This window comes from Pleurodeles waltl, chromosome 4_2 (genome assembly GCF_031143425.1).
Source record: "Pleurodeles waltl isolate 20211129_DDA chromosome 4_2, aPleWal1.hap1.20221129, whole genome shotgun sequence".
Lineage (NCBI taxonomy): Eukaryota > Metazoa > Chordata > Amphibia > Caudata > Salamandridae > Pleurodeles > Pleurodeles waltl.
In genome coordinates, this window is record NC_090443.1 from 328,538,036 (window position 1) to 328,560,439 (window position 22,404).

General features: G+C 47.2%; 1 protein-coding gene across 1 annotated transcript in view; it reads left to right on the forward strand.

Annotated features, from left to right (window-relative positions):
- Positions 1 to 2,144: 2,144 nt before the first annotated feature.
- LOC138293858 (probable endonuclease 4) overlaps positions 2,145 to 22,404 on the forward strand; it is a 207,755-nt gene continuing 187,495 nt past the window's right edge. The window contains exon 1 of the mRNA XM_069233162.1: positions 2,145 to 2,261. Coding sequence (XP_069089263.1) covers positions 2,145 to 2,261 — 117 coding nt within the window. The remainder of the gene's footprint in view (positions 2,262 to 22,404) is intronic.

Sequence of the window (22,404 nt, forward strand, 5' to 3'; positions counted from 1 at the left end):
CCGTCTGCAGAACCCATGCATTGGAGGTTATAAGTTCCCTCCCAACTCTAGAGGGGAAAAAGGGGTAATCCTTACCCGAACTGCCTCCTGAGGCGTTGGAAGCTCCTCTGGTGATCCTACTCGTCCTGCCTTTCCCTTTTCCCCTGTTGGGGAAGAAGGTTCCTTGGCGGCTGTCCCGCCATCCTGACTGTCTGTAGGGCGCAGGGCCTTGTTGGGGCTGGCGGCCTGAAGAGCAACCCTTGCCTCATTTGGCCCCGCCAAAAACCTTGCCCGGAAAAATCTTTTTAATTGAGGACTGAGCCTTATCTAGGGCTGAAAACGTGGCCAAGAATTTTACGAGCTCCTTTATAAACGGATCTCCAAACAATTGGCCTTGAGCCACCGCCCCCGCCTCTGAGGACGATAAGTCCCCTAACTTAGGGTCAATTTTAATCAGCAAGGAGCGGCACCTCTGAGCCGAGATGGCACAAATGGCTTTGCCTAGAAGACAAATAGCCCTCTGTACCCATCCTGCCACAACCTCGGTTTGAAGTGGTGTACTTGACTGCTTGGCGCGTTCCGCCAACTGAACAATCTAGGTCAGTGGCCCTACAACGTCCAGGAGCTTGTCCTGGCACGCCCGCCAGGACTGATCTATCCCCTTCTTAGGATCCCTAATGTAAAAAGTAGCACATCTTGGGATCGATCTCCGGGGTGGCTGCCACCTTGTCAGCCAAGGTAGGGCGTGGACATTCGGCCTTCAACCTGGCCTGAACCTCTTTATTCAAAGGATGGCGGATCTTGCTTGCCACGTAGTCCGCCACCTTGCCATCTGGGCGTCATCCGAAGGAGTGAGGGTGGTAAATCCCCTCTGGCTCGAACATATCAGAATCCGATTCTCCTGGATCCTGTATATCCAGTAGCGAGGCGCCCGGACACCAGGGACGGCCAGATTCAGCCTCCTCATCCGAGGAAGAGTCCCCCTCGGAGTCGCCTGCAAACCCGATTGTGACCCTACAGGGAGGTCAAATTAATGGTGGAGCTTCCCACCTATTACTCTGGGTAGGGAACCCTCCCGGCAGGGTAGTGTAGCCTGCGTGCGCGCACTCTTGCAGGGGATCTGAGATAGGGGTTCAAAATTCCCAAGATGTCCCGAGGCGCGCTTGCGTGATGCCTTGGGTGAAGCACAAGGTGCAACCCCCGTCACTCCAAACATGCCTGGCCCTTTGTAAACTTGCTCCGCAAGCTGCGCCACGCTCTCCTTGATGGGAGCGAGAGCCTGAGCGATAGCTTGCGGCAGCAACACGTCCACCTCGGGGAGTAGGGCGCAATGTGAAGGGCCCCCAGCAGGGGACATGATAGGGAAGGAGTTATGCTCTTGTACGGGCTGCATACTGGGACCCCGAGGATAATGACAGAATACACCCAAAATAATAGGGTAGCCCCCCCAAATCTGTCAAATAGGCCCAACCTAGAACCACACCTTTTAAAATATATAAGGGACGCGTAAAACGTGTCGGAATAAATCAGGAGCGACCTCCCGCTCAGGAGTACACACTGACCGCAAACGCGGTGTAGAATGGGGCGGGGGGGGGGGGGGAGGGGGGCGCGGGTTGGAGGGGTTAGAAAAAGAGCCTGGGCTACTAAAACCCCTACGTGCGAAATTTCGAAGCGCTGAGCACAAAGCGACTGAAAAATGAGATGCGCGCCCTCTAGAGGGCCTGACGTGCCACCTTAATCAAAAGTGTTCAAGCTTCTTCAAAAGGGGCCTCCCGCGCCGCAGTAACGCGTCCTAGCAGCGAGGTTGCTAAAACAATAATGCTGCCAGCAAGCGCTATTCAAAGCCAAAAACCACACTTCAAACGGAAGACGTGCAGAGAGGCAGAAAGGCACTGAACAGTGAAGAAAGAGGGGTATATGACGTGTTTGTGGTCCTGCCATAGAGTCACCATGTAATACCACATACCATTTCACTACTGATCGCTCATCTTTAATGGGAGTTTTATTATTCACGAAGGGAGCCTGTTAGCAACTGGAGGGCACTCATTCAGGCTATACCAACCATCTAAGTAACAAGAGGTAGGCGAGCCACTGAATATTTAAACCCGGCTTGAGCCTGAAGGCCGGATCAAACCTCAAGTCCATAACGAACGAGCCGAATTTTCATGTGCCTTCTGAGTGCCTCCTCTCTCCAGGATGTGGTGTTACGGTCAGACTCAGAGCTGCTGACTGTGAAACTGAAGAATCAGACTCGGCGTCGGCTCAATAACCTGCGATTCAGAGTAAATTTCTTAATCGCCCCATGCCTATAAACAATGCCTATGACCTTTTGTGATGTTATTGATGCGTTCCAACACCTTCTGGTCGAGTTAGTGCTATATTTGAAAAACTGTAGAAAAACGCACCACGAGGTTAAAAACAAAGCTTGAAAATAAGCCAACACAAATACCTATTTATTGGTTGGTTTGTACAAAGCGTTCTCTCAAGCCTTTGCTTGATACTTTCCTTCTGTGGGAGTGGTTTGTTTCGGGTTTCTTTTCTGGGCCTGTGGTAGTATTGTCGTTGGGAGGAAGGTGTGTACTACGAGGGGTGCTGGTGAATCAGTATTGCTGGGAGCCAATAGGGATGGAGTAGGGGAGTAGACTTTTTTTTGGCAGTCTGTGTCGAGAGATCAAGGTAAGAGAGTGTGCAGTTGTGCGGGAGAGGGGCTAGTTCGTATTGTCCATGTAATTTAATCCTACAGACTGTTCTCTGCTTCGTGTATTGTGAAATGAATTATTTGTCAGTAGCAGAAAAACGACCCCTTCATTTAAACTTCTGAGGGATGAATGATGTATCTGTCTAAAGCGTGTTCGTGTGGAAGTGTAGCCCTTTATTCGCTTCCTTCAGTTATTTTAATGGGAGATTAACTCTGCTGACCGCCTTTGATAGATTAAGTGATAAAACCCGCTTCTATAAAGTGCTAACGCCACATAGGCCTGGGGCTCGGTAACTGAAGCAAACACACACTCTAGGCATAGTATTTGCTACTCTGGGAGTGGCCATGAGCAAGCCATCGCCAGTTTATTTATATCCTTTGATCGTGTCGGTCTCCGGTATGTGCGTGGTGACATTTGGTGTGTAGGGACTGGGGATACTCTAAATCCCTCCTCACTTTCGCCCTCAGCAGGAACCACCACCCCGAGCCCCTCCACTGAGTTTTCTGGTACTCCACACACAGCCTTTGAGGTTGCGGCTGGGCTCGGGGCTCTTCCTTGGGTGGTATGTTGGCTATAGAGGGACCACCTGCCAGGGAGGCAAATTCAGGACAAAAGATCGAAATTCAGGCGAAAGGGGCTAAATATGACATTTTCTAGTTTATGCAACAAGAATTTTCAATTCTATAAAGGACATGAAGGGGGAGGATTATGCCTCTATCTTTACTGTGAAAATTTCAGCAGCCAATCATAATACATTAAAGAACAAGCATTTACAATGCAATCGGTCTCGTCTATGAAAATTAGAGCTCTTGTTGTTGAAAATGACATTTAAATTGTTTTTTTTTTTTTTAATGCTGTGGAGTGATGATATGTGCATAGTGCTGTTGCCATTCGTATGACTCGTATGGAGAACTGGGAAATTGGAAATAGGTTACAAGGGAGACCGGAGTAATATGGTGGCTGAAAAAAAAAAATAAGTAACAACATCCTGGAAAAAACAAACACTTATAGAGAATGCGAGCTTAAGTAAACCATGTGAAATGTAAGCAGGAACAACATGACGTTAACTCTATTACACTTATAATATGGTGGCTGAAAAAAACTTGGCACATTTACTGTTCTAATGTGCATGAAGCAAGGAAAGGGTGTACTACCACAGCTTCAAGGCAGGACAAATGTAAAGCATTACCAACATCATCAAGGGATTTTTGAAAGGCATGCCCAGGAACGAATGAAAGTGATGGGCGTAGGTAGAGCCCACAGAATAGATTACATGTGGAAAAGCAGCACTTGTGCACTGCTATGCCTGAACGAAAAACACAAATTCTATGAGGAGAACCTACCATGACCAGCAAAGTAGTCTAGTTATACTCTGGGCAGGGACGTGTTGTATGAAATCCAGGAAATATTTCAGTGGAGTTTGCCTACATAATTCTGAATATCTAGCAGAGTCCCTTGTTAATACCATGCGTAAGCCGCCCTTGCTGTTGTCGATGGTATGTAAAAAGGGGGTTGGCAGCGCCGCTTGGAGTAAACAGTGTTGTGCCGAGATTCCAGGTTTTAAAGCGTACACACCCTGTACCCTAGCATCCCCTTTATCCAGGGGACAAAAATACCCCTTCAAGTTAAAAATGCATGTTTACTAATACCTCTCAACACACATTTGAGGATAGTTCCTTATAAAGTAATGGCTTTTGGACAAATAAACTTTACAAACCATTCGCAGAGAAAAGAGAAGCCCCTTGGAATGGAAAGGTTCGAATTTCACTGCTGTTTTTAATGCAGGTCTTTGAACTCAGAAGCGTACGAGTTTTAAACTTGTGTCAATGTGTATCGCGTATTAGCAAAACAATTACATCACCTATAAAACATAAGCGTTTTAGCTTTTGTCTCTGCGTACTGTTTAAACACTAGTTGCCTAAAATACCCAACGGGCTGCATTTACAGAGGTTTACCAGAACTGCTTGGCAGCGGCTCCAGAAATAGTTAAAACTTGAAAGGATTGTGGAAAGGGGCAGAGTGGTGGATCTCCGAAAGCTCCCCACTGTTTGGGGCAAAGCTATGCCCTAGACTTGGTTCATCACACTACCTTTACCACTCTCTGTGGTAATGTTTGCAGTGCACACGGCTGCCACTTTTCCCCCTGGTGCCGGGGCCGGAGGTGCGGCGGTGAAGGAACGGCCTGCTGTACCATGTGCTTCCAACCTCAGGAATGTGATACACCTTTGTGGCATAACAGGGTGGATCAAGCACCAACAGCCTCAAATGACGCGACTGTAGCCCACCCATAGAAACTGGAGCGAGGGTGAAGGGAAGACAAATCCAACATGAGTGTAAAATGGAGGCCTTTCACAGGACCTGAATAATACAGTATATTAACAACTGAAGGCACCTTCAAAACAACAAATATGAAACACTCTAGTCTTTAATCAGTCATGTCCCTTTAATAGTCTTATGACAAAGGGCAAAAACTCTACGTGCACAAGGCACTTTACTAAGTGCCTGTTTATTTTTTTTAACCAAACACATCTCATAAATAGATGTCCAGACCTTAGAACCCAAATTGAGAACCCTTTCTTGCACGTAATTTATTTTATTTTAGCCACTCCAGTGGCCCGTCACTTTGTGAGCATAAAAAATGTCTTCTATAGATGGTTGCTGTGTTTTATGATGTGATCTAACAACAGCGTACGTTGTGGTGCACAACTAATAGCCATGTGGAAAAGTATAGGAAACGTTGGATATTTTAAAAGCGGCTGACATTATCAAACCCAATAGTAGCTGTGACTTGAGGTGCGATAAAAACATGAAACAGAGAGGAAAGCAGCAAATCCTAAGAGAACCAAAACAGGCAATATAGCTAGCCAGCAAAAAAGCCCAAAGTATATTGCAGAGTATGGGATAAAATGCTGCATGCGGGTCAGCAAAAGGCAACCGTAAGCAAGACTGCAAACAGATCCAAGGAACAAACGTTTAACTAGTAACACCATTTCCATAAGCTTTGTTTCACATAATGTAGGAACATGGCTCCCTGTTGCAGTTACCCCCCACTTTTTGCCTGATAGTGATGCTGACTTGACTGAGAAGTGTGCTGGGACCCTGCTAACCAGGCCCCAGCACCAGTGTTCTTTCACTAAAAATGTACCATTGTTTCCACAATTGGCACACCCCTGGCACACAGATAAGTCCCTTGTAAAAGGTACCAGTGGTACCAAGGGCCCTGTGACCAGGGAAGGTCTTTAAGGGCTGCAGCATGTGTTGTGCCACCCTTAAGGACCCCTCACCTAACACTTGCACTCTGCCATTGCAGATTGTGTGTGTTGGTGGGGAGAAAAAGGCAAAGTCGACATGGCATCCCCCCCAGGGAGCCATGCACACAACATACTGCCTGTGGCATAGGTAAGTCACCCCTCTAGCAGGCCTTACAGCCTTAAGGCAGGGTGCACTATACCACAGGTGAGGGCATAGCTACATGAGCCATATGCCCCTACAGTGTCTAAGTCCATTCTTAGACATTGTAAGTACAGTGTGGCCATATTAAGTATATGGTCTGGGAGTTTGTCAAAAACGAACTCCCCAGCTCCATAATGGCTACACTGCAATCTGGGAAGTTTGGTATCAAACTTTTCAGAATAATAAACCCACGCTGATGCTAGTGTTGGATTTATTAAAAAATTCACACAGAGGGCATCTTAGAGATGCCCCCTGTACTTTACCCAATCCTTCAGTGCAGGACTGACCGGTCTGTGCCAGCCTGCTGCTGAGAGACGAGTTTCTGACCCCCTGGTGTGAGAGCCTTTGTGCTCTCTGAGGCCAGAAACAAAGCCTGCACTGGGTGGAGAAGCTTAACGCCTCCCCCTGTAGGAACTGTAACACCTAGCAGTGAGCCTCAAAGGCTCAAGCGTTGTGTTACAATGCCCCAGGGAACTCCAGCTAGTAGAGATGCCCGCCCCCTGGACACAGCTCCCACTTTTGGCAGCAAGTCCAGGGGAGATAATGAGATATGGACAACCAGTCAGGACAACCCCTAGGGTGTGCTGAGCTGAGGTGACCCCTGCCTTTAGAAATCCTCCATCTTGATTTTGGAGGATTCCCACTATAGGAAGAGGGAGGTGCCCCCCTCCCTTCAGGGAGGAGGCACAAAGAGGGTGTAGCCACCCTCCAGGACAGTAGCCATTGGCTACCGCCCTCCCAGACCTAAAAACACCCCTAAATGTAGTATTTAGGGGCACCAGGAAATCAGATTCCTGCAGCCTGAAGAAACAAGAAGGACTGCTGACCTACAAGCCTGCAGAGGAGGAGGAGGAAGACGACAACTGCTTTGGCCCCAGCCCCACAGGCCTGTCTACAGCTTAGAAAACTTGCTCCAGCAACGCATCCAACGGGTACTCTCGTCCTCTGAAGCCTCAGAGGACTGCCCTGGACTAAAGGACCAAGAAACTCCAGTGAACAGCAGCCCTGTTCAAAACCAGCTACTTCTTTGCAACAAAGAAGCAACTTTCAAAGACTGCACGTTTCCCGCCGGAAGCGTGAGACTTCACACTCTGCACCCGACGCCCCCGGCTCGAGATCCAGAGAACAAACACCTCAGGGAGGACTTCCCGGAGACTGCGAGCCGGTGAGTAACCAAAGACGAGCCCCCACAGTGACGCCTGCAGAGAGAATCCAGAGGCTCCCCCTTACTGCGACTGCCTGTAACAAGGGACCCGACCAATGCCTGGAACCAACACTGCACCAGCAGCCCCCAGGACCTGAAGGAACAGAACTTCGACGCAGGAGTGACCCCCAGGTGACCCTCTGCCTAGCCCAGGTGGTGGCTGTCCCGAGAAGCCCCCGTGCCTGCCTGCACCGCTAGAGTGACCCCTGGGTCCCTCCATTGGTTACTATCTGACGCCTGCTTTGCACACAGCACCCGGCCGCCCCTGTGCCGCTGAGGGTGTGTTTTGTGTGCCTACTTGTGTTCCCCCTCTCCACCCCTCCAGTGCTCTACAAAACCCCCCTGGTCTGCCTACCGAGGACGAAGGTACTTACCTGCTGGCAGACTGGAACCAGAGCACCCCTGTTCTCCATTAGCGCCTATTTGTTTTGGGCACCCCTTTGACCTCTGCACCTGACCGGCCCTGAGCTGCTGGTGTGGTAACTTTGGGGTTGCCTTGAACCCCCTACGGTAGGCTGCCTATGCCCCAGGACTGAGACTTGTAAGTGTTTTACTTACCTCCTAATCTAACCTTTACTTACCTCCCCCAGGAACTGTTGATTTTTGCACTGTGTTCACTTTGAAAATAGCTTATTGCCATTTTTACAAAGACTGTACATGAAATTGTTTTCATTCAAAGTTCCTAAAGTATCTAAGTGAAGTACCTCACATTTAAAGTATTACCTGTATATCTTGGACCTGTGGTTCTTAAAATAAACTAAGAAAATATATTTTTCAATATAAAAACCTATTGGCTTGGAGTAAGTCTTTGAGTGTGTGTTCCTCATTTATTGCCTATGTGTGTGTACAACAAATGCTTAACACTACCTACTGCTCAACCACATACCACAAAATAGAGCATTAGAATTATCTACTTGTGCTACTATCTTACCTCTCAGTGGAACCCTTGGACTCTGTGCACACTATTTCTTACTTTGAAATAGTATATACAGGGCCAACTTCTTGTACATAATTATGTTGAAAAACAATGTTATGCTAATTTGCAAGTGACACAACCCACCAAGTAAAATGTAGATACACAGATATCGTACATGTATCAATCCTCAATAGGATTAGTATGCAGACACGTCAACCTGACAGTGGAGGCCTTTCACGAGGAGAAGCAGATGCCATCTGTTCAGTAAGCAGCCCGACACCAAACAGCAGGAAACAATAAACTCCATTACCTCTGATTGAGTTCCTGCTGCATGAAACTTCAAAGCGCTATGCAGTGTGACGTGAAGGGGAGAAACAAAAGAAAAAGTAATGTGCCCACACTAAAGTATATCGGCAATTGTGCAATAAGCCATGTAAGAGGGTCAGTCTGCAAGTTAGTAACAAACCAGCCTCAAGGCTGGACAAATCTAAAGCATTTACCAACATTATCAAGGGATTTTTGAGGCCCAGGAACAAATAAAAGTGATGGATGTGAGATTAGCGTGGTTAAAGCCCACAGAATAGATGACAACATATTAAAAAGAGCAGCGCTTGCATGCTAAAAAACTACATTACCCATGTCCCAATATGTCGCCCATATTACATGCCCCAATCACATAAGTACTGCAGAGTCCATTTTGTTTCTTCTTTCTTTGCAGATTAAAGTCATAACCACAACTGTAAACTTAATGAATAACCAACTCCAGCGAAAACTTCAGAGTCATCCAAAATATGCATCCAATGGGGATGGCAAAAGAACTCAGAGGAAAGTTGCAAGGATCCAAAGCACTGACCAGGCCAACCTATCAATAGATCTCGTCCGCCTCAGCTCCGTTTCTGGTCGTTACCTGGAAATCCTGAAAAAAAGAAGCCATAATATCCATATTTTGTTGAAACATCCTAATCAAACAAAAGAAACACTCCATCTTAAGTACAGATATACATAGGGCAGAAGTACAACATTGTACAATCTGAAATCTGATGATGATAAGAAAAAAGGTATATACTTAGGCCATATGTAGATGTTAAAGCAACATCAGGGTGGGATAATTCTCGCCTCTGTGTCTGTAATAGAACTGAAAATTCTTGTTGCGTAAGTTAGAAAATGTTATGTTCTGTATCAGGCCTGGAGGCTCAGATTATGCTTGTTTGAAGCTGAGCTACCATCACTGAAGCTAGGTCCAAAATCGGTTTATAATAAAAGGACGTGAATGCCGATTCCGCTGACCAGTCCGCCGCTCTCAGAATATTCTCTAATCTTGAGCCCAACAAGGGTGTGGAATTCCTATAGCCCGACGCCCAGGACACATTGTTTGGGGTCAGAGGCAACAACTATTCAGGTTTATTTTGTATTTAGTCAAGTAGGCCTAACACCCTGCAGCACAAACCCTTTGCCTGTCAGTTTACAGAGAAGTGAAATGTCTGCAGTTGAGGTAATATTTGTGTCCATAAGTTAATGCTGCTTGAAATTGTATTTATGGTTCATTAATGCAAAGCCTTTATTATTAGGGTAAGCACTCTAAATAAATGTTGTAAGGTCACCCTACACTACTGACAGTGGTTCCAGGAGAAAAAAAAAAGTGTACAGACGTTTGAAAAGTTTAACAATATGAGGCTACGTATAATGCTCTCTGATTAGATGCAAATGTTTGCAGTAGGCTGTAGGCAAGATTGATGATTCTTTGCTTTCAAAATAAAAAGTTCAGAAACAAAAATTCAAGTAGGAAAAGATGTTTTGCTAAATTACTGTGAAATTTTAGGTATAATTTCTTTGAGGCATCATGTAGTATAATGTGTTGATGCTTGTTAGTATTTCCCAAAAATATTTATAATGGAAAATCAGTGTAACCGTTTTCAACAAGATTATGGGAAGCATGAAAATAAACAAGCACTGGCAAAGCCAACCGATTCGACATTGGTTGTCAGTCTTTTGTCAAGGTGTGTCTTGTTTTGACATTGCTTTTGTAACACTTTATTGTTGTGGGAGCTGCAGCACCCTCACCATTACCATTGTACCAAACATTGGCAAAAGGCAAAGATAGTTTTTTTGGTCTCAAAAAGCACACATTGCCACAGTAGTTCTCGGTACTGAACAAAACGACTTTGTGTGCCAATATGCTCCTTGTGGAAGAGCAGAATGCTATCACTCGCAGTAAAGCCGGTTGATAGATAGAGAGAGAAATAGAATTTTAATAAAATCAAAATGTCTTGGTTAACGACAGACCTAATTAGGTTTCTAATTTATTAAAGAAAGTGACAAATGTGCAGCTATGGTATGTCTTTGAATTAGTGACTTTCATGGAACAAGAATTTACAGAAGTAGACCAGGGAGTGGCACTCCTAGAAAATATCTGTGACCTGTATTTTAGCACAAGCAAATATGCATGTGTAGATTTGCTCATGTGAGAATCTATTGGGGGTTTACAAGTTCACTTTCCCTCCAACCACTTTCTTCTCCAACCCTGGAAGAACTTCTACTTCTGCCCTTTTCAGGAGTAAACTTCCAACCTTTCTCAGTATGGGAAAAGATTAGAGAAGAGCTGTTGAAAATCCTTAAAGCATGCAAGTTAGTAGGTTTTTATAGACTCAAAGGCATTCCATCCTTGAAAATATTGCTAACTGCTTCCTCCAGCTGTAGTATGTAGATCTGTGGAAAGGTGGCAAAATAAGGAAATTGGTATAGTAGGGCTTGAAATTCCTAATATTTAAGCCCTGCTATAGGATTAGTTGAGGCATAATTGGAAAGGATATTATCAGATCTCTCTCATAGTGGGATTGCTGCCATAATTTGTCACCGCACTATATGGCACCAAAGGGACAAGTAGATTTTTTTTTTTATTGGACACATAGATTTAAGAAGCAGCCTGTCACATGGACGAGTAGATATTTTATTAAATTCCACACCCCTGGCCCAAAGTTAATGATTTTGAAGCCATAGCTTCTTGGCTGAATGAGCTCCAAAATGGATACATCAATTCTGGCTTCGTTCAGCAACCAATGCATCCACCTAGCCAAAATATCAGTTGTTTCTGGTTTAAACGGCTTCTGAAGGGCAATGAGAACCTGACCTCCAGTATCTCTTCTAAATTCACTCATGACAGCCTCATATGCTTTAAGGCACTGTACCACAACTAATTTAGAATTATGAGGAAATGCCAGATATGAAACTTTCCTAATGTTAGTTTGAGTTCATCTAGAAATTGAGAAAGAAACTTCCTCAGAAGAAAAAATGCTGCCACACAAATCAAGGGCGCAGGCGTTCAAGACCCTTTTACATGATACCAAACAAAGCAACATCATTAGTTGGGAGACAATTGCTTGCAGGAACGGTATTTATTCTCCAGCCACCTTTCTAAGAAAGCTGAAACCACATTAACATTTCTAAGGGAAGAGTAAGTCTTGAAGGTTTGTAAAAACGTATGCCCATCATGAGTTTATAAACTACAAGGTATTCTCTGAAACTGAAATGCCCCACCGAGTTGACTGACTGATAATTGTTATTGGACCCACAAGCCAGGCCGGAAGCTGCCAAAGAAGCAAGGAAGTTAATCACCAAATTGACATCTGCCCTAAATGGATCTGAATCCCGTTCTGTACACCAATGCACCCATCATCTCCATGCTGCTGTGTAGCGTTTGTGTGTGCCAGATGCCCATGCCAGGTTGATCTAGAAGGAATCTTATGGAGAAATGTCTGGCATTTGCCAACGACTCCGGAAACTCTACAGGCTACCAAGTGCAGTTGACCGGAAGTGATCAATGGATGAGGATTCCCCACCCGGTCCAGAAGCAGATTGTGTTGAGCAGGGACCAGGCACAGAATGTCAAATAACAACTCTACAGCTATCGGAATCTAGGGCTGTGCTCTCCAGAGCGGAGTCACTAATATCATCTCAGCTTTCTTCTGATCCACATGAGCCAGGACTTTCGCAATCACACTGAACAGGGGAAAAGCGTTAACCCCCATAGAGGGACTAGTCTTGAAGGAAGGCATCCTGTTTCTTTTGCTTCCGGATCCGGTCTCCAATTGAAAAATAGAGGGAGTTGTTGGTTCAGGCGTGAGGCAAAGAGGTCTTCTGAATAAAGGCCCTGCGTCCTCTGCTGTACTGGCGGCGTCTCTGGACCACCCTTGAGCTCGATATCTTCACTGAAGCACTACAGGTCATTCTAAAAGCCGACCATCTTCACAGAATCCCCTGTCTACGATACATCAAGGGTTCACTGTACTCACTCGGGCTCGATGATCTCTGGAACTCGCCAACCACGTCCGTCTTCCCCTCGAAAAACGAACTAAAGAAACTATATTGGCAAATGGCAAATTACGAAGACACAAGGGCTGCACTCCACACTACACTATCTTGTGACTTTGCCAACCTAAAAGAGTCATGCAAGTACGAAGCTTTTTGGGACCTAATCACGGCCCCAAGGGAAAGGAAACTGTACTTCCAGCTCCGCATTGGAACACTCCCATTAAGACTTCTCACCAGCAGCTGGTCACACAATGAATCAACCGTCTGCCCAGCTTGCAAAGCCCCAGTTGAGAATCTCCCTCACGTCCTTTTTGCCTGCCCCGCGTACACCGCCCCTCGCAGGAAATGGCTGGCTCCGGCATGCAGACTACTGGGAGTCCGCAGCTCTGAGCTAGCCCTGCGAATCCTCAGATCAGACACTAGGCCAACGCTAGTGATCGCCGTCGCCAAATTCCTCGGAGCTAGCTGGCTTGTTAGAGAGAAAACCCTTCTGTATAAATACTCCAACTAAGACTGTCCCATCGTCCTATGCGAGCACATTTTATTCCATTTTTATTCCATCTTTTCTTATCTTTTACTCCCTTTTATCATTCTATTTATTATTGTAATTATAATTTTTGTGTATTTATTTGTATTTATTACTGCTTGTGCTTTTTTGGCTCCTGTAGCCGCAATAAAGTTCAATTGAATTGAATTGAATAAAGGCCCCACTTGTGATTTAGAAAATAAAACACCCTCAGATGGAGTCTCCAATCGCTGAAGTCCCAAAGAAATCTTGAATGCCTATCTACTACTGAGTTCCTCTTTCCCGGTAGATATTCCACGATCACTAAGATCCGGTGTTTGAGGCAGAAGTGCCAAAAGTCCTTGGCAATCTCTGCTAGCAACCATGATCTCGTACCAACCAGCCTGTTGACATACCTGACTGCTGAGACATTGTCCATCCGCAGCAGAATGCAACAATCTGTCCGATGATGGAAAAGACTCTTGATTTCAAAAGACCCCTCCAGGAGTTCTTAATAGCTTATATGGAGATGAAGTTCCTTCTCTGACCAACGATCTCCATTGGTCATTGACCCACATCAGGCTCCCCAGCCCTATCTCCTGGCATCTGATTCCAGGACATCTGGGGAGTTGCTGAATATTGCCTTGCCGTTACAGGAATTCACATGATCAAGTCACCACGTCATCTCAGGCCTGGCCTCCTCTGACTGGGAAATTTGATCTCAATAGGACAGACCCTTCTGTAGATGCAAAATCTTAAGCCTCTTAAGGGCCCTGTAGTGGAAAGGGCCCGGAACTATTGCTTGGATGGATGAAGCTAAAAGGCCCACTGCCTGTGCCAGAGATCTCAGCGAGATTGTCTGCCTGCTTAATGTCAACCTCAATTCCTTTTTTATATTCCAGACCTTCTGAGCTGGAAGAATCAACTGGGAGTGAATCGAGTCTGTCTGGAACCCCAGGAACTCCATAGATTGCCAAGGGGTCAGACACAGCTTTGATTGATGGGAAATCCCAGCTCTTGGAGCAGCTGAATTGCCTATAACAGGTGAAGGGTCACCAATTGAGGGTCAACCTCACTCCTCTTGTGCAAAGCGACTCCACCATGGCTCTCGTTAGGTTGGTGAAGCACCAGGGGGGCTGACAAGAACCCAAAAGGGAAGACTCGGGACTCGAAGCATTGTCCGAGCCAAATGAATTGTAGAAATTGAGGAGGAGAAAAGATGCGTCCTTCAGGTCCAAGCGGACCAACCAGTCGACCTCTTGCAGAATGTCCCGTAAAAGATGGATCCCCTCCATTTCGAAGTGCCTGTAGACTACCCTGACTTTGAAGTGCTTTAAATTTAAGACTAGGCGGGACCCGCCTCCTTTCTTGTCCACCAAAAAGATGGTGCTGATGAAAGCTCCAAGATGTGGGGAAAAAAGGAGCCTCTTTTTGTAAGAGAGATCGAAGTTCTTCTGAGATAACCCCTTGTTCTTGTAGGGGAAAATGTAGTTCGGGGGGGATAGGAGGCCGGGCACTTTAGCAGGGGATTGGTAGACGTCCAGTTTGAAGCCCTGTACAGTTTTGAGAGCCCAAGGGTCTTTGGTCAGCAATTGCCAATTTTGTAGAAACCATCTTGTCCTGCCCCCCAAAATTAAGTCAGAATGCGGGATAATTCTCACCTGCATAAGAGGAGTCTTATGAGGTTCCCTGTTGATCTCTGCTGTACCCGTTATGGAAACGTTGCCATCCTTCACAAGGTCATGAGGGATAGAAGGTGTTGTCGGCTGATTGGTATAGCCTCATCCATGGCAGTAGTAGTCTCGCTGGGGTCCCTAGTGGGAGAAACGGCCTGACGATCGGCCCGCCGTCGTCTGGCCCTTCTAAAAAGTGTGGTGGAACACCTTCTTCAAAGACTGTTGGGCTTTGTCCATGGAACTGAACGTTGCGGCAAACATGGCGAGTTCCTTAATAAAGGGATTTCTTGCGCAATTGAACCAACTTCGAAAGATGCCAAATTGTTCAGTTGCAGGTCACTCCTCATTAGAAAGGAATTACGCCCTCTGTGGAGCTTGCCACATTGGCATTCTCTGTCTCGCAAACCGCTCTTTGTGCCCAGCCCACAAGAATATCTGGGTCTATGGGGTATTCGTCTTCTTGGCCTGAAAGGTCACCTCCAAGATGTTCGTGAGTGGAGCCGGAGATATCCAGGAGCTTGTCCTGGCACAAGTGCCAGCATCTGTCCAGGCCTTTCCTAGGGTCTTTGGCCCATTTCTTCAGGAAGGTCACCATTGTAGGGTCTACCTCTGGGGTCTGTGACTTTCCCTGCTATCTCCAGTCGGAGACATTCGGCGTGAAGTCTGGGGCACACCTTTTAATCGATGTAGTCTGCCACCTCCTGCTGAGGAGACCATGTGGAGAAAAGCGGATGAATAAACCACCAGGGTTCAATGTTAACACTGAAGATGCCTTGGGTAGGGGATCTGGAGGAGGGTGGGGAACGGCGGAGTCGGCCTGTCTGGCCGGCCAGTCTGTTTTTGCAAGGGCCTGGACTGTTGTCTTGATCGCTGTCGGAATGGTTAGCGGACAAGGAGTCTGAATCAGTTGGCCCAGAAAGATCTAGTGAATCATCCCACTCCTGGGCTTGGGAGACCCTATAACCATCATAATCTCTGACTGTCAATGACCGCTTTTCAAAAGCCTCTGTATGGGGTCACTTTTTGGCCTTCGCCTTGCCCTTAGAAGGTTTGTCCTGAGAGGTTTGTGATGTGTTCGAGGGCACAAGAGGGGGGAGCCAGCCCTTTTGGTGGGCAAAACATTTAAAGTGGTGGGTAAGGGGAGCCAGAACATTTGCCATGGCTTTATTAACTGATAGTTGGACACTATTGTCCAAGGCAACCACACGGCTGTCTTCCAAAGAAGGAGCGTCCTCTTGATAATAGTCATCGTCTTCAAAGGTTTAGAACTGAGCCATGATGCCCCACTTATTAATGAGCCACTGAAGATGCTGCTCCAATCATGGTAGTTAAGCTCTACAATCAGAGGGAGTGCACATTCCAGCAGGCGGGTAACTATGAAATTATTACTTGAATAGAGCATGGAGGTAGCCGCCTGCAGCATTCTAGGCAAAGCCTATGCAAGTTGTAAAGGCCTGTGTACACTGAGATGCCCCATGGCGTATGGGGAGCTTCACTGTGAGCATACCACTTTTTTCTTTCTTCAGCAAGTGAAAAAACAGCAGTGGGAGGCACACGCCACAATCCGAATTGGAATCCAGCCATCAGAGGACCGGAGCTGCCAATTTATATAGTAAACGCTATGAGGTGTGAGGAGGCAGAACCACTCCTCTTTTTTCAACTCGCTGCAGCGTTCAAACGACGTGCGGCAACTTAGCTCATGTGCGTGAGTGCTCAAGGCCCCTGCGGAGCTACAAATAGGAGCACAGCCGTCACAATGGCTGCAGTCTGCTCCCAATTGGAGTCTGTGGAGGGACACAGGTTCGGGCAGTCGTAGGGCTGCCTCTGAAAGGGAAAGTCAGATAATTACAGAAAGCTCACATATTCAGTGCTGCATCAGCAGTGCTTACATCGCGCTCTGCAAGCAGCACAGCGTGCATCATAAAATAGCATTATGTGCACAAAGAGAAAAGCATGAAGAAGCAAGCTTAATACGTGACTTAACTGGCTGCGCAGCAGCAAAGAAAGAGGACACAAAACGGACTCTTCAATACTTAAAAGGACTGCTCTTATGTGATTGGGGCATGTGATATGGGCGACATATTGTGACATGGGTAATATAGTTTTTTTCTTTAATGTATTGTGATTGGCTGCTGACTTGTCACAGTAAAAAGAGAGAAGCATAATCAGAGCTTCCAGTCCTGACCCAGAATTCGGGACAAAGTGTCACTTTTACAGAGATACAGTAACGGAGGTCACGCCTGCCAGTCTTTTGACTCTAGCAATGATAGGTTTGTCAAAGTTTCTGTAACGACCTTATTGCTGGGGGAGATGTTGGCCCCTCAGCAATAACAACAAGCATTGGCAAAGCCAACAGGTTTTGCCTATGCAAATTTTATTTACTTTGTCAATGCTTTTTACTTATTGCAGAGCAGTTGAGCTGCTGTGCAATATAACTTAAAGTAAAAAAAAAAAAAAGTGCTATGACACAGACAATGACAAAGCCAATAGATTTTGCACAGGTGGAACCTGCTGGCTTTGCCAATGCTTGTTTATTTAGCTTTATTGATGCGTTCCCACATTGCGCTGCTCATACTAGAGTATATATATCGTGGGGTTCTTAAAATGAATGCCTAGAGTATTTAAATGCAATCTTCTTTTGAACTTACCTGATGCTGAAGTGATTTTGTTTTCTCTATTGGATAATCTGCCCTCTGTAGATGTACATTATATGTGCAAGGTCATCATGTAGGCCTCTGCAGCCACCAAAGTGGAGCGGGCCCACCCAGACCGGCTTTTGAAGGCTTGGTACTTATTTTACACTTCATAAGTGTACATACACTTCATTACCACTGATAATGGAGGGGGACACAATTGCTGCATAAGTTTAGTAAGTCCACTTAGATATACAAGCCATTATTGATATGTCTCATATACATTTATTTTAAGGAGCCTATACATTGCACTGTGAGCCGAGACTGTTCTCTCCGCAGAAGCACAGACATCCCGCTTAATTCCATTTGAGGGCGGACAATGCCTTAAATTCCTACAAAAGCGAATCCCTGCTTCCTTGACGCTTATTCCTATAGAGAATAAAAATGTGATGATAATCGTTCTGAGGAGTGCTGCTTTGCTTCAGCACATCAATCTGTATTGGATATATGTGAGTCATGTAAAACTGGTTAATATTTTCTTCTCAGTTTTTCATAAACTTTTCAGAGCATGTCCCCTGTCTTTGCTGTGCCGCTTCAGTAAATATATAAAGGAAAAATATATATATGTGGAAAACAAAATTATAATTCTTCGACAGAAAGCATCGAAATGCCGATGTGGAAGAAAAGGTTTAGACTTTCAGGGTAGGGATGTGCAGGCAATGCGTGATGGTTTGCAGCGTGCATAATTAGTTGCGCAGATTCACTTCTAATAACAGCAGCAAAGCTGCACATGAGAATTAGTGGAAGAAGACAAAGCAATAATGGGGGAGGGGGGAGAAGAGATCTAATCCCGAAAAGCCTGCGAATGTGTGCAAAGAGGGCACCAGAGCATCAAGGTGTTCTGATCAAGGGCCAGCAGGGTAATACATGACCTTGTGGCACAGGGCAGTGGGAGAGCTGTGGTTCTGCGGGGAAACAGAAGGCTCTGTACAGTGTGTCTGCGTGTGATTTTGTAAGGATTAGAAGGCCACAAACTAAGTGTGGTGCTAGCAAATTTGGCAGTCCCATTTGACTGCTAAGAAAAAAATGATATTGCAATTCTTTTTCCAGTGGTGAAACAGGTTAAGTGCTATACGAGTTCGTGCACATGCTGTGGCAACTTAACCGGAGACAGAGGATGGCACAGATATTTGTGTCCAAGGTTGTCATGTTCAGTTTCTTATGCCTCACATTTCTGATGACCTGCAGTTTAAATGCCAAAGTACTATGCTGCTGTTGTTAAGAATGAGTGTGGCACCAGCCTTGGCAGATTGGATGTTAGTAGTTCACATAACTGTTGTGCATTCTTGCGTGGCAAAATGATGGGTAAAGATTAAGGGGGTCATTCTGACCTCGGCGGTAAAAGGCACTCACTGCCGGTCAGAAGACCGCCATAACACCGCCGCGGGCGTGGTAAACCGCCACGGTCATTCTGACCCGCAACTGGCAAACCGCCAAAAACCCGACATCCACAAAAGTCCGCCACACCAAAGGTCAGCGGGAAACTGGCGATGACCAAACCTCCACCGTCACGCCAACAGAAATACGCCCATGCCATTCCGACCCACGAATCCACGCGGCGGGCTTTCAACCGCGGTATTCCATTGGCGGTACACACCGCCGCCGTCGAAATACACACACACTTACAAAACACAACTACATTGGACAATTCGAAATACACACACCTGATACACATACCCACACCACTCCCACACACCCAATACAATATAAAACACACACCCACATCACCCACAAACCCTCACGACCCAAAAATCCGACAGAAAGCCAGAGACAGACATCACAGAATAGAGAACACCATCACACAGAGGCAAACCACACCATCACCCACACAATATCCACGCACAAAACACCACACATCACCACACATCACCACACTCACCACACTCTACAACACATACACCACCCCACACCTCATCCACACCACCCCATGGCACCCCAAAGACACCCCCGGTTTTCAGACGCTGAACTCCGGGTCATGGTGGAGGAAATAGTTCGGGTAGAGCCCCAGCTCTTCGGGACACAGGTGCAGCACACCAGCATTGCCAGGAAGATGGAGCTATGGCAAAGAATAGTCGACAGGGTCAACGCTGTGGGACAGCATCCACGAAATCGAGATGACATCAGGAAGCGGTGGAACGACCTACGGGGGAAGGTGCGTTCCATGGTATCAAGGCACAACATTGCGGTGCAGAAGACTGGCGGCGGACCCCCACCTACTCCCCCAGAATTCACAGCATAGGAGGAGGAAGTCTTGCACATCCTGCATCCTGAAGGCCTCGCAGGAGTAGCTGGAGGAATGGACTCTGGAAAGTCAAATCTTAACTACTTCATCCCCCCCCCACCCCACCTGCATCCCAAATCATACCCCCACCCCCATCACACCTACTCCCTGCAAATGTCTCACCATCACAACCCACCCATCCTAACACCTAGCCCTGCATGCGTCCACAAAGCATGGACACCCATCACCAAAGCATGCCCACTGCACATACACATCTCCCCCACAAGCCACCCTCACAAAAGCCCCCACACAGGAATGCCAGCCCTGGGGTACACGGGCACCCACCCATTGCACGATATGGCACACACTGAAGCAATAACCATACCTCTATACCCCTGCAGGACCCGAACGCCACCACACTGCCCAGGAGGGTCCAGAAATGTCCATCCCACCCCCAGAAGAGGCCACCAGTGATGATAGCAGCTCTGTCTCCCTGGACCCAGATGACCAGCCCGGCCCATCGGGGACCTCGGGACAGTCGGTTCCCCTCACACAGCCACAGGCCACAGCAGACCTAACCCCCTCTGGGAACACCAGCACAGCTCCCACCCAGCGGGCCCATGCCTCTGTCTCCAGGACACGTCAATCAGCGGTGTGTCCACCACTACAGGGCACCCAGGTTAACCCACCACCTCAACAACAACAGGGACCTGGGGGCAGTGGTAGTGGGCACACCGTCCAGGTGACAGAGGCCCAGGGAAACAGGGGAACTGGGAGGGCTGCTGTGCGACAGGGGGGGGGGGACAGGCCCAGGGAACCCACTCTCCACGAGGCCCTCTCCTCCATCATGGGAGCATACCACCACTCCCAGGAGACGATGGCGACCGTACTGGCCAGGTTCCAGGAGATCCAGGTCATGCAGGAGCAACAGTACATGGGGTTCAGGGAAGAACTTCGAAGCATCAGTTCCGCAATGGGCACCATCGTCGGGGTACTCAACCAGATTGTCGCCACATTGTGGGACCATGTGGCACCACAAAGGGCCCCTGTCACTAGCATGGACCAAGAACAGGCTACCACCTCCGCCGGCGCTAGTGGACAGGAGGCCCCCACACAACAACAGGCCACCAGAAGCCCACCTCCTGCAGAAGAAGAACCACCCCGCAAGCGGGGCCTGAGATCTCGTAAGAAGACAGAGTAGGATGCCAAGACCCCCGCCAGCAAAGGATACCCCCTGATGTCATCCCACTGTCCCACATTGTCACCCTGTCCAACCTGAAACTGCCCCAGCTCCACCTTCCACAGGCATATGGACAATGCACCTGTGAGACTGAAAAGCTGGACTCTGCCATGGACATTCCTCCACCATCACCCATCACCGATTTTCCAACATGTTCCGAAATTCAACACTTTAATAAAAACACTTATTGCACAAAAACAATCTGGAGTCTGCCTGTATTGTGAACAAATGTTAAACATAACGCTGCCAAAATGTCCAGTTACACAGTGATGAGAACATACCACTGTCACACAGCTGTAGTCCATGGGTAAACAAAGCAGAGGTCACGCAGTGGGGGCCACATCTCTGAAAATTGAAGGGAAAGTCACAACTCAGTTAACATACACTGGGGGAATAGGCCAGACAGTAGAGAGGCAGGAGACTGTAAGTAATTGTAAAATGCCGGTGCTGAATCTTACCTGTGTGTTATTGAAAATACTGTAGTATCACTCTGTCCCTGTTGTCTGTGTCGTCCCCGTCGTCTTCCTCCTCTTCACTCTCCACAGGTTCCACCGCTGCCACAACACCACCATCTGGACCAGCCTCCTGCAGGAAAGGCACCTGGCGTCGCAAAGCCAGGTTGTGAAGCATACAGCAGGCCACAATGATATGACACACCTTCTTTGGTGAGTACATTAGGGATCCACCTGTCATATGCAGGCACCTAAAACTGGCCTTCAGGAGGCTGAAGGTCCGCTCGATCACCCTCCTAGTACACCCATGGGCCTCATTGTACCGTTCCTCTGCCCTGGTCTGGGGATTCCTCACTGGGGTCAGTAGCCACGACAGGTTGGGGTAATCAGAGTCACCAATTAGCCACACACGGTGTCTCTGTAGCTGTTCCATCACATAAGGGATGCTGCTATTTCGCATGATGTACGCGTCATGCACTGACCCAGGGAACTTGGCATTAACATGGGAGATGTACTGGTCAGCCAAACAGACCACCTGGACATTCATCGAATTATAATTTTTTCGGTTCCTGTACACCTGTTCACTTTCTCTGGGGGGAACCAAAGCCACATGGGTCCCATCAATGGCACCAATGATGTTGGGAATATGTCCAAAGGCATAGAAATCACCCTTCACTGTAGCCAAATCCCCCACCTCAGGGAAAACAATGTAGCTCTGCATGTATTTCATCAGGGCAGACAACACTCTGGACAACACCTTTGAAAACATAGGCTGGGACATCCCTGATGAAATGGCCACTGTTGATTGAAATGACCCACTTGCAAAAAAATGGAGCACTGACAGAACCTGCACTAGAGGGGGGATCCCTGTGGGTTGGCGGATGGGTGACATCAGGTCTGGCTCCAGCTGGGCACACAGTTCCTGTACAGTGGCATGGTCAAGTCTGTATGTCAGTATGACATGTCTTTCTTCCATTGTCGACAGGTCCACCAGCGGTCTGTACACGGGAACATTCCTCCATCTCCTCGCAAGTCCCAGCGGACGGTGCCTAGGAAGG